Genomic DNA, 13,022 nt, shown 5'->3' on the forward strand with positions numbered 1-13,022 from the left:
TCAATATACTGATGACCATAAATTCTTATCTCTAGTCCCAGCTTTCCCCATGACCCGGACGCAGACGTGCAATTGTCCATTTGGTAATTTCACCTGGGTGTCCAATACGAACCTCACACATAACACATCCACAATAAAACTCTTCATTTCCACCCACCGGCTTTTCTTCTTGTCTTCCCACATCAGGCTCAGGCATCAGCTTTGATTTCTGTCTTTCTCTCACACCACACATCCGATTTACCAGCAAATTCCATTGACTCCACTTTCAAAATATCACCCAATGTCACCACTTTCATCATCTCTGTCACTACCACCCAAGTCTCAGTCTAGATTACTAATCTGGCCTCCTACCTGGCCTGTTTCCCCCTTGCCCTTTACAGTATACGCTTTACATAGCAGCACCAGTGGTAGCTTTAAAATATAAATCACATCACATCATAAATTCCAGTGGCTTCCCTTCCTAGTTTTCCTTCCCTGGGCCCATAGACTCTATGATCCAGGCTCTGCCTACCTCTGTAAATTCATTGCCTGTACTTTCCCCATCCCTCACTCTGTTTTTAGCCATACTGGCCTTTTTGCTGTCCTTGCTGTCAATACACTCAAGCTCACTACCACCTTAGAGCCTTGGCACTAGCTATTCTCTCTGCCTGGAATGCTTTTCCTCTAGAAACCTGCATGGCTCCCTCCTCACTTCATCTAGTCTCTGCTCAAACGTCACCTCTAGCAAGAGGCCTGTTCTGACTGCCCTATCTGTAACCCCTCCCCTTCCCTTCCTCACTTGCACCCTTTGATCTCTTACCTACTTTATTTTTCGGCACAGCACCTGTCACTACCTAAAAGTTGTTTCTTTGTCTATTAATTGTCCTCCACTTGACTATAAGCTCCACGAGGGCAAGGACTGTGTCTAAATTTTTTTTTCATCGCTGTAGCCCACAGCATAGAAAAATGTAAGGCTCAAAGGCATTCAATACATTTTTGATAACCTACTGACCAAATGACTAAGTAGACTTAATAAATGAGTTACTACAGTTCTCTAACCTATAAGAAGCTGGCCAAGAATCCTCCTTCTTCTCATGCACCTTCTTTCCAAAGGGTGCATACTGGGTTTAAACTTGCTATCATTTGCCTGGTCTTATTTTGCCACAACTTTTTCATCTTTTGTTGGTTTGCGAGAAGATTCTATCTGCTCAGTCATGATCAGTCTTCACTGACACTAGATACCACTCTGATGTGAGAGTGATTTCTTATGTGGAGGGCAAATACATTACTGTGGGAATCTGCAAGCGCAAAGCTTTCAGCTGGGCCAGAGGTCACCTGACGCTTCTTCCACCACTGCTGGCCTGGCCTGGGGACAGCTAAGAGTACTGGCAGGGGTGCCAGAAGGCTGGCAGCAGTGAACAGAGAAACCAAGGCAACTCAAGGAAAATGGAAGGAAATCATGGTAGTAGTAGGTTCCTGCCCTAAGTTTATAGATGTTATAATCATAAAGTCACATCCTATTTTAGTTACTAAGTATAATAAAGCAGAATTAGAACATCTGCCAGAAACTCTTTATATTATCACATAAAAATAATCCTGTTCATATATATTATGTAATTTATGTGTCAAAGAGCTTAATGTAGAGATGATTAATAACATTTTAATCTTACCTGTTATACATAAGGCGCTTGAAATCTTGGAACAAAGTGTCTTTATTTTTGTCAATAAAACCAATGACAGAATAGCTAATAAGGAAAAAACACAGAAAACATGCATCATTCACCAAGAAAGAACCACATTTAAGCTTTTCTAGGAGTCTACAAGCCTTTCCACTGTTAGTTACATAATCAATCATCTAAAAAGCTGATAGTGTCTACCTTGTTCTATGTTAAAAGATACCAAATTTACCTACTAAATAGAAGGGACTTTGTTTCTATTCTTCAGAAGGAGAGCAAGCATCAGTATCATCATTATGACTAAGATCATCATTTTCTACTGGTTTATTGCTTACCTTAAGAAGACGACTTTTAAAAAGATAGCTGTATTTATCATCCAGCATTCCTAAGATAAAAGCAAAACAGCAACATACAGGAACTAACAGTTTCATCCGTAGGGAGGTCAAGTGACTTGCCTAAGGTTCACTCAGTGTTCAGGGTAGGATAAAAGAATCCAAGAAGAACTGCAAAGGATGGTAAGAATTGGATAAGCAGAGGAGAAAAAGGCAAGCGGATCACACGGGGAAACCAACTGAATGGAGGGATGGAAGCAGGCACATGCAGGGAGTTCTGGAGCAAAAACGGGGAGGCTAGCATTCATGGTTCAGAGGAAGGGAGATAAGTATGGTCTGGAAAGTCCAGCTAAGACGGCAGTTGTGAGAAGGGTGGGAAAAGGAGCCGTTCCGCTCCAGTGACTAGCACGGACTCCAGGAGGAGTAAATTCAGGGGTGAGGGTATAAGAGTAATCAGGGACTCTGGGTGATTGAGAGGTAAGAAGGTGAGCAAATAGTAACTCTAGACACAGCTGTGCCTTATGGTTCTGCTCTCTTTTTTCTTCCTTGACAATCACATCAATGTAGGCAACCTCCAGATCTCTAACCTGACTCCTTGACTTACAAATCTAATTCTGCAAGAAAGCTCCTTCAGGTTGTGCTGTCCATAAGCACTTTAAGGTCACCACATCCAAAATTATTTCCTTGCCTGGCCCAACTTAGGTCTTCTTAATACTTTCAGGTTACTTTTGACTGAATCCTTGAAGTCACCTCACTCTTTCTTAATTTGTTGTCTGACCCACACAATTCGAACTTCAACGTCCAATTTTGGCTTTCAAGATTCATTGTAATTTGATCTTAAGCTACTTTTCCAGGCATTTCTAATTCTCTGTGCTACAAAAAAGGATACAGTCCAATCAAATGGACCTAGTTGCTATTTCCTGAATATTTTTTAGCACTCTTCCCACTTATTCCTATAAAAATAATTCCTAGCAACCAAAGACCAGCATTGGCCTCCTGGGTTTATCACACGCAGCTAGAAGTATTATAGCATATACTTACTCTAAATTCTAGCCACACTTGTTATTACTCATATGGCAATTATTTTAGACCATTTTTTATTGTCTATGTATGTGTATATATGTGTTTGCATACATATAAATAAATACACATATAACCACATATACGTGCATGCCTCTTACTTGGAGAGCTCTTTGTAGGCAGTGACCACATCTTATAAAGTAGTGTACTCAGAAGATACTCAGTAAAGATCCAGAAAATAATTGAAGGGCTTAAGGAGAGAGGGGAAGTTTGAGGCATTGAATATCCTTCAAAGGGGTTAGGTGGAGTTCTGGACTCAAGAGTCCAGAAATCTAGTTATTATCAATATCTCAGTTCTTCCACACACTTGCTATGTGAGCTAGGGTAAGAATTTAATTCATTCTGCATAAATTTCTTCATCTGCAAAACAAAGAGGCTGGCCTACATGATGTTGAAAGCCCCTGTCCAGCTCTGCATTTGTGCCATTCCAAGTTGTATGAAAGTACCCTGCAAATGAGGCTTGGATTTTCAGAGGGAGATATCTGTATGGCATTGCATCTTGCCTCTTTAGTATTCTGGAACCTGGGAACAGGACCAGAAAAAGTAGAAAATGGTGCCATTCCAGCACTAATGGTTAGTTTGACAGATGGGATGATAATTTTGAGCCATATTATTTTATGATTCTAGAATTTGAATTTAAATCAGGAACAGCTATTAGAATTTCCTCAAATGTCTTTTCAGCATTTATAGAAATGATCATTTGCTTTTTTTGTTTGTTTGTATAATCTCTTCTTAATAGGTTACATGGAAAGAATTCCTAGTGTAAAAAATAAGGAAAAGTGTACTTTAAACAACAAAATGATGAAGAGCAGTGCTCATGGACAGTGAAAGCATACTCAATACAGTAAGCAAAAAATGCCCCCCAACAAAAGATATCCACGTCAAATTCCCTGGAACCTGGGAACGTTACTTTATATGGTAAAAGATGTGGTTATGTTATGGATCCTGAGAGGAAAGGCTCATCCTACGATATTCAGATGGTCTCCTAAACGCCATCCCCAGTGTCTTTTTAAGATAGAGGCAGAAGGAGATTTAACACAGACACACAGAAGAGGCGGCGGCAACGTGACCACGGAGGCAGAGGTTGTAGTGATGAGGCCACAGCCTAGGAGCGTCCAGAGCCACCGGAGGCTGGAAAAAGTAAGGAACACATTCTCCTCTAGAGGAGCCTCCAGAAGGGGTCTGGCCCTGTTGACACTTTGATTTTGAACTTCTGGCCTCCAGGACTGTGAAAGAATAAGTTTCTGTTGTTTTAAGCCGCCAATTTGTGGTAATTAGTTAAAGCAGCCCTTGGAACATAACAGAGTAAAGTAGTTATATTTCTTAGTTATACTTTCTTGTGAATTTCTACTTTTGCTGTATTTTAATAAAAATATGGCTTGTGAGAATTTTTACTTTTTCAAATAATATTTGGGAAATAATATAGTGAAATTGGTTTTTGCTTATGTAGTCACCCAACTACTTATTGTTCTTCGTACATAGGGGTAATTCTCACCTACTGGTCTCTTTACGCCTGCTCTTTCTTTTTGGAATGCTCTCTCTCATTTGACCCCTCTTCCTAATCCATTCCCCTGACGAACCCTCTTCTACTTTTAGGACTCAACCTGGATCTCTCTGCCTCCAGCAAGACCTCTCTGCTCTACTCCTCCTGCTGGGCTAACTCCTCCTCCTCCGTGCTCCCACCATGCCTTGTGCCTCTCTGGTTCAGTACCTTTCCTATCTCCAATATAATGACTAGTCATGTGCCCGCTTGTATCCTCTACTAAACTGTCAACTTCTTCAGGGCAAAGACCATCTCGTTCACCTTTTTATCGCAGTTCTTAACATATTTCCATGACTTACTGACCCATCAATTGATTTTTACTGAGTGCCGGCTATGCTGGGGTCTGTGCATGGGCACATAGTGTGTGCTCGAGAAATGGGTGGAAAGCAAAGAGTAAATAAAGTCATGCCAATTTTTTTTAAATGAACAAATTAAAATACATTAACATACCAAATGATTGAAAAAAATGCAAATGAATAAAAAACCAATTTATATTTTCCCTGGTTATGTTTTCTGAAGTGAGGATGCATGCAAATCATCATGTTAGGTACCAAAGTAAGATACTCACACCACATCACCTGCATAATGTCGAATTCGAAAATCTCGATCAAACTCCAGAATTTTGTCTGAGGCACAGATCTGAGAAATTAAGAAGGAGATTATTTTGAAACAGACATTTTTGCTTTCCTAAAAATATATTCTAACTTAATATAAGATGATAATAATGTCACAAATCATGAAATCACATCGTGTGGGGCTTGATTTAAATATATGGCTTATATGGTAAAGACTGTGAACTTTCACTAGAAATCCATACAGCTAGACTACATTTCCTGACCACTCTTGCAGGGAGATACGGCCAAGTAACCAAGTTCTGGACAATGGAAGTGAAGTGTGGCTGCTCTAGGCCAAAGGTGATAAGAAGTGGATGATCCTTCTCTGTGCTTTCTTTCCGCCTCCCTCTAGCTACTTGGATTTAGAGGATAATCTCTAAGGCTGCAGTCCTCAACCCTTGGGCCATGGACCGGTACCAGTCTGTGGCCTGTTAAGAACCAGGCCACACAGCAAGAGGTGAGTGGCAGCAAGTGAAGCTTCATCTGTATTTACAGCCACTCCCCATCGCTAGTATCACTGCGTAAGCTCCACCTCTTATCAGATCAACAGGGGCATTAGATAGGAGCCTGAACCCTACTGTAAACTGCACAGACGTCTGGGTTGCGAGCTCCTTATGAGAATCTAATGCCTGATGATCAGAGGTAGAGCTGAGGTGGTAATGTTAGTGCTGGGAGAGGCTACAAATACAGATTATCATTAGCAGAGAGGTCTGGCTGCATAATATAATGTGCTTGATCCATCCTGAAACTATCCCTTCACCCCCATCCGTGGAAAAACTGTCTTCCATGAAACCAGTCCCTGGTGCCAAAAAGGTTGGGGACTGCTGCCCTAGGGGGTGGAAAAGCCAAAAGATGGAAAAAGTCTGGATCTCTGAGATAGAAATAGACTTCTACTATCTTATGACACTTAAATCTTGGCTATTATCTTAACACAGCCCAGCCTACCCTGACTGTTTCTTTCTCCTCCAAGTTCCATTTAAGGAGGACCATACTGAAGGCTTACTATCTGCTTGGTATATACATCTCACTCAATCCTCACAACCAATATTTAAGGTATGTATTACAACTTCTCCTTTACATACATGGAAACTGAAGCTCAAAGAGGTTAAGTAATTGGCCCAAGATCACACAGCTAGTAAGTGGTAGTCCTGGGAAGGACTCCTGGAACTGAATATAATGCCTGTGTTCTCCTGTGTACACTGTACCCTGACCCATCTGTCTGCTAAGCTGGGACTCCAGTTCAGGTCTGATCACTTCACAGAAGATCAACCTTCTGCAGCTGTTTCTCTCTGAAGAAGAATAGTTTACAGAAAGGCACTTTTTTTTTTTTGAGACAAAGTCTCACTTTGTTGCCTGGGTGTGAGTGCCATGGCGTCAGCCTAACTCACAGCAACCTCAAACTTCTAGGCTCAAGCAATCCTTCTGCCTCAGCCTCCCGAGTAGCTGGGACTACAGGCATGCGCCACCATGCCTGGCTAATTTTTTCTATATATATTAGCTGACCAATTAATTTCTTTCTATTTATAGTAGAGATGGGGTCTCGCTCTTGTTCAGGCTGGTTCTGAACTCCTGACCTCGAGCAATCCGCCCACCTTGGCCTCCCAGGGTGCTAGGATTACAGGCTTGAGCCACCGTGCCCAGCCAGAAAGGCACTTTTCAAATGGCCCTGGAGGTCTCCATAACTTCCTACCACATTCCTTGTTACAGAAGCACCTGGACTTCTTTGTCTGCCCTGTGAAGGATCACCCGGTGTCCTACAGGCTCTTAAGCAGACATCTAAGAATCCACAAAGTACTGAGTGCAGTTACACGCCAAAACCCACTTAGTTTCTAATGTTAGATGACAATTCCAACCAGGATGGTGGGTTCTATGCTGATAACCAGATTGCTAAGGGAATAATTAGTCTATTTATTTGACAAGTGAGTAATTACAGGAAATTAAAGTAAGACTTCCAAGGTTCAAATCTTGGCTCTACTATCTATTCATTCTGTCTCCCCAGAGAGTTGTTCCGAGGGTTAATCGAACTATGGAAACCAAAGCGTCTGACACACAGAGGGATCTTCAAAATTCATTCCCCTTTCCTGCCCTCTTATTGACTCCTTCTACAAAACCCTTTTATTTATAAACCCTCCCACAAAGGAAAAGGATCCAAGAGATGTCTATACCTATGAAATATTCTTACATTTGGGTACTATAAAGTCTTAACTGATCTGAACAATAAAGGTTTTAGATTTTTTCTTTGTTTTGTAATAATAGTTATGTATATATCATTTAACTTTTTATGTTAATAATATTTTAAATAATAATTTTATGTTTTCTTGGATTGTTTGCATATCTCTATGGTAACTCTAATGCATAAGAAACAGTTTAGCCTCCAAATAAAATAACTGTTACAGGCCAGAAGCCTCTTATTTAATATGCCAATTTATCTAGGTAATCAGTAACCAGCAGGAAATGATGATGGCTGACTCAACATACAGGGTAGTATTAATAGCATTATTTAACAAAAAGGTTCATAGTGGTTAAAATGTCCTAACAGCTTGGTCATTTCATTTCTTTCCTTCATTAGGCAAAAATCCCAGACAAAGACACACCTTAAAAATCCCCATCTCAGTACTTGCCCCAGGAATGCCAAAAGAAAGAGCCACTTGGTCTAAGAGGTGGGAAACCTGGGCTCCCACAATTTAAAACTAGAAGGAAAAAGCCCATCTCCACAGATAAATTACTGTTTAGCATTAGCATTTCCTATCGAATGCATAGCCAGTACTTAAAAGTAGTATGCACAGTTACCCATAAGAATGAGATTATATTTCAAAATATTTTGTTGATAAACTTAGTTCAGGTCTATAAATGGCCATGGTAAAGATATCAAAATGAGGTAGATTTGATTTCTTATGTGAGACTCATAGCTATTTATTTAAATGAAGATGTAAATATGATTTATTTGGTATGATTGTGAGCAATTCAATTCTAACTTTACAAACACTGATTGAGTGTCCACCATTTGGTAGGCACAATGCTAGGCGAGTCTCCAAAACTTGAATTGTGACTACAAAGGGCACTTATAAACTATCCTTCAGTGGCAGGACATTTGCTTGTGTAATCATGCCACTGCTAAATTATTTAGGTTGCTTCTAACTTTGCTGCTTACTACTCTGTCCCCAGCACCTAGGATTGCACCTGGAAAATGAGAGGTGTTTATTAGGTATTTGTGGTATAAATGGGGAGTGACTGCAAGAATCCCTCTAACCCAGAACCCTAAAATGAAAGGTCAGACTGTAGCATCTGAAAACCAACTCAGTGCAGGTGACAAGTCAATCCTCAGTAACAGATCAAGGAGAATATTTCAGAAATAACTGGCCTGAAATAAACATCATCCAGTAATCTATTTCTTGATAAGTTGGGCTTTACATAGTTAATTGTAGAATTTCCCTATTCTGATTACATAATTTCAGAGAGACAAAGTTAGAAAATAGATTTGTGCCCCCCAAAATGGCAGTGTGTCATAGATTTTTATGGAATTATGAAGGAGCAGAAATGTTCATCCCTTTCTTTATGGATGTGAAGGAGCAGGGGGCCTGTTTTCCCTTCAGCTTATGGTTGCTAGACAAGACTGTATTTGTAGGGAAGTCTCAGGGGTGATAATGATGTGCCCCTCTTTTAACACAAATTCCTTGAACAGATACTAATGGCAAACATACTACACGCAAGACACAGCACAAAGGTTTGATAACCACAATTGCCACCAATTATTACAGAAACGTGATCTGTTTGTGACATTTTTAGATTGTGAAAAATGGGGAGTTAAAAGGATACCCACTTATATAATGAATGAGTTTCCCTGTAATAACTAGAATTACAAGTAGGATGTCTCTGTTTTTTAGAAAGTAACATAGTCTAAAAAACTATGGTAGAGCACACACATTTTGTAACTGAGGATTACAGTAAAAAGTCAAGGACAAAAGCTATTTTCCATGCCAGAATTATCAGATGCAGGAGTAAAATTCTAGCACATGAACAAGGACTCTGCACCTATTGGTTATAAATGACATCATGCTTTCTAAAGACTCATGCTCATTTTTCCTATTTCTAGTGAATTGGATAGTCTGGAGCTCCCTCTCCTGGATGACATGATTTTACCAATCTCATCATACTAAAAACCAGAGAGGCAAAATTTATCCACAGTAACAAATCATTCAATAGATGTTTATGGCCTTTCTTTGTTATTTAAGTAGATATTCTTTTAACCCAACATATAAAGTCATTTAAATCTGTCCCACAATGAGGAAAATCTCACACATCAAAAGGAGAGGAAAGTGTTGTCAGACACATTACCTTTCGGCTGGAAAAATGACCATGTTTGCCCAGTTTACTGTTAAGCGCTTCAAGGAACATTTCATCGGTGACTTTGCCAACATTCATGCATGCGTCATCTAGGATTGCAATGATCCCTTTGTGCTGTTGCTCCACAAGGTCCACAATGATCTGATTGTTGAAGTAGTCAATCTGTGGGACACAGCAAGGAAGTAATTCCAAAGAGAACAGTGACCAGGACAGGTAAAACACTGATGTCTGCATTTGTATCAGGGGTTTAGGTAAAGCTTCCTTCCTGTCAAATATGTGAATAACAATTGTGAGGTCTTACACTAAAATGAGCACATATCTAACAGAGGTTTACTTTTAAATATCTTTGTTAACTTTATATAATGAAACACTTTGCCTGTGATGAGTACAGTCCAGGGCATAAATCATAAGATAGACAACATTTCTCCTATCACTAGTTCTTGTTTTAATCCAGTCTCCATATCCCACACTCAACCCTACTCCTTCATACCAATCTGTTTGTCCTTAATCATAAGACCCAGCTCCCATGAAGTATCAACAAACCCTCTCCTTTCCTCTCCTCTTCTTTCCTTTTTCTTTCTTTCTCTCTTTCCTTTCTCTCTTTCTTTTCTCTCTCTCTCTCTCTCTCTCTTTTGTTTTTAGAGACAGGGTCTCACTCTGTTGCTCATGCTCAACTGCAGTGGTGCAATCATAGCTCACTGTAACCTCAAACTCCTAGCCTCAGCAACCCTCCCACCTCAGCCTCCTGATTAGCTAGAAGTACAGGCGTGCACCATCACACCTGGCTACCCAGGAGGTTTCTTAAGGAATACAGGGAGCCAGGGGAGATGTAATAGGTGGCTTAGGGACATGTGGCTCTCATCTCTCATTCCCACTCCAAATACAACAGCTTTGTGCTTGAGTGTCAAGTTCTTAATAGTTAAAGTGATTTGTACAGCATCAAACGCTTTTAAAAGTGAATGAATCAGAGAGATAACCAGCTATTATGAACCTCTTGATAGAAGTGTACACACAGTGTATGAAATGGGACTGTGGAAAAAAAATGGATAGTGAATCCAGTAGAGACTCTAGATCTAACAATCAACATACAGGACACACCAGGAACAGAGAAACATATTAAATGACACCTCAGGAATGCAATTAGCAAAATCCAGGCTGTGGGAAACTCCAGAGAACAAATGACTCATTCTTTTTTTAATTTTTATTTTGTTTTTTAAAATTATACTTTCAACGCCGTCTGTCTTATGGAAGACTCATTCTTTTCAACAAAAGACTACAAAGACAAAAGAAAAAAGTAAGAGACAGAGGAGAAAATCTATAGATATTTGAGAGACCTAACAACCAACTGTAATGTAACAATCTTATTTGGATCCAAATTCAAACTGTAAAACAACAATAACTACAAGACAGTTGAGGAAATATGAAATGTGAATATTGTCTGGATATTTGATGATATTAAGGAATTTTTGTTAATTTTTTTAGGTGTGATAATGGTATTGTGATTATAGTTTTTGTAAAAGTCTTCATCTTTTAGAGAAATACTTGGAAATATTTACAGATGAAATAAAATGTGATGTCTGAGATTTGCCTCAAAATAATCTGGGAGTGGGAAGTAGGGTACAGATGACACAGGAAAGTGGGTCAACAGGCACATAGAGGCTATTAGACTATGATTTCTCTTCTTATGTATGTTTAAAATTTTCTATAATTTTATTATTATCTTTAAATCATTGCATAGAAGTCTGGGATTTTAAAAGGAAATACCCAGAATAGAGATCATAATTTTGGGAGAATCGGCAGGTAGTCAGTAACTGTTACCTTGGAATTAGCCTTCTGTTCCTGCTAGGACACATATTTCTTGGTTTAGTTAGCTAAAATTTTTTCCATTTTTCAGATGTTTAGAATATACTACTATAATTGTTACTTTTCAATTGCCTATGAAATTCAATACTCTGATTGGTAAAGGATATTTTTGACCAGTACCTCCGAATCACATCTGAATAACAAATTTTATGATTGAATTTGCTATGAAAAATCTAAGCTTCAGTTATACTGTATATTATACACAGATTCACTACTGGAAAGCATCATATAAACTTAACTGAATTGAATTACATTTTAATTGTGCTGTGACAGTTCACTATTTAAATCCAACTGTAGATAATTCTATTATAAAAGTAACTCTTTGGTTTATTTGTAAATAGGTGAAATTCATGCTAATATACTTGAACAAAATTCTTAATGGTTTTCTAATATTTAACATATGATGGAAGGCAATTTGAGACAGGAAAGCTATTGTATATCATTGTCTATTTTTTTCTGAATGAAAGGAGATAGAAAATAGGAAGGTACAAAGGAATATAAGTCATTTAAATATATCATTTCAAATAACTGTTTTGCTGCTATTTTTGGATACTAAAAACCAAATATTGACTATTTCTATTGTCTGGCAAGAGAATAAAAACAGTTTTATAAACTCAAACTTATAGAAACTCAAGAGTTTTTGCATTTTTCAAGTCTATTCTCAAAATTGTTTAAAAATATGAACTTAAAAGAAAAATTATTACGTTTCATTCTTATTATAAGCAGGAGGTCAAATCGTAGGAAATAAGAAAGCCAAACAAGCCATGCCTTTTAGCTGTGATCTGTGTTTTGTGCAAAACAGAGAGCTGTGGTTTGTACCCTGGACCAGTCATACCTTCTGGCTGTATCCTACCAGACTAGTTTGCCTCAGACAAATATCAAAGTCACAGAGCCATCAGAGGAAAGATAATGACTGAAGTGATACAAAGGAAAGTAAATGGAGATGAAAGGTAAGACAAGTGTTTTAATGCCCAGGTTTCAGAGGATATTAACAACATTAACTGAAGATAATAAAATGCCATTTAGTTTACAAAGTAGAGGAGAAAGGAAAAGAGGAAAAGAAGGAAAGAGGGAAAGACAAGAAACTAGATTTGAAAGCAAAGGTCAGCCAATTTATGGCAAAACTTAATAACTTATAAATGACATTAAACTCTACTAAACGGATATGAACCAGAAAGCCCATGCGATATCAGCCACAAAGTGAAAATGTTAAGTTTACTTGCTGCAACTCAGGATTTTCTGGGCACTGACACAGAAGTCTATCAAATTAGAGAAATCCCACCTAACAACCCTGAAAATTGTATTTACATATCCCAAAAAGGAAAGCTAAGGTTCAGATGTTCTAAGTATCCAAGAAGATCAAGAAATACCCAAAATGATAACATTTGACATTACCCATGATATGTGCAATGCATGGAAACATTTTCCACAAGGGTTCACTCACATGCTTCCAAGGGATCCCTTCCCGCTGGTACTCCTCTTGTTCTTGTTTCAGAACCAGCTGGATAAATAGTTGCTGCAGTTTCTCGTTGCAGTAATTGATACAGAATTGTTCAAAGCTGAAAGAAAAGGAATAAATTATGTTTAAACA

At 38.7% G+C, this 13,022-nt stretch overlaps 1 protein-coding gene across 3 annotated transcripts in view; it reads right to left on the reverse strand.

Moving 5' to 3' along the window:
* Nucleotides 1-13,022, reverse strand: part of MYO1D (myosin ID) — a 342,717-nt gene that overhangs the window by 219,408 nt on the left and 110,287 nt on the right. For 2 of the 3 annotated variants that reach the window (XM_012735561.3, XM_075994358.1), the window contains exons 10-13: nucleotides 12,876-12,990; nucleotides 9,560-9,730; nucleotides 5,179-5,249; nucleotides 1,650-1,724 (exon numbers count right to left, since the gene is read on the reverse strand). In XM_012735561.3, coding sequence (XP_012591015.1) covers nucleotides 1,650-1,724; nucleotides 5,179-5,249; nucleotides 9,560-9,730; nucleotides 12,876-12,990 — 432 coding nt within the window. Of the gene's footprint in view, nucleotides 1-1,649; nucleotides 1,725-1,752; nucleotides 2,159-5,178; nucleotides 5,250-9,559; nucleotides 9,731-12,875; nucleotides 12,991-13,022 lie in introns of those variants that run through there. The other variant, XM_020281188.2, reaches the window with a different exon arrangement.

This window comes from Microcebus murinus, chromosome 18 (genome assembly GCF_040939455.1).
Source record: "Microcebus murinus isolate Inina chromosome 18, M.murinus_Inina_mat1.0, whole genome shotgun sequence".
NCBI lineage: Eukaryota > Metazoa > Chordata > Mammalia > Primates > Cheirogaleidae > Microcebus > Microcebus murinus.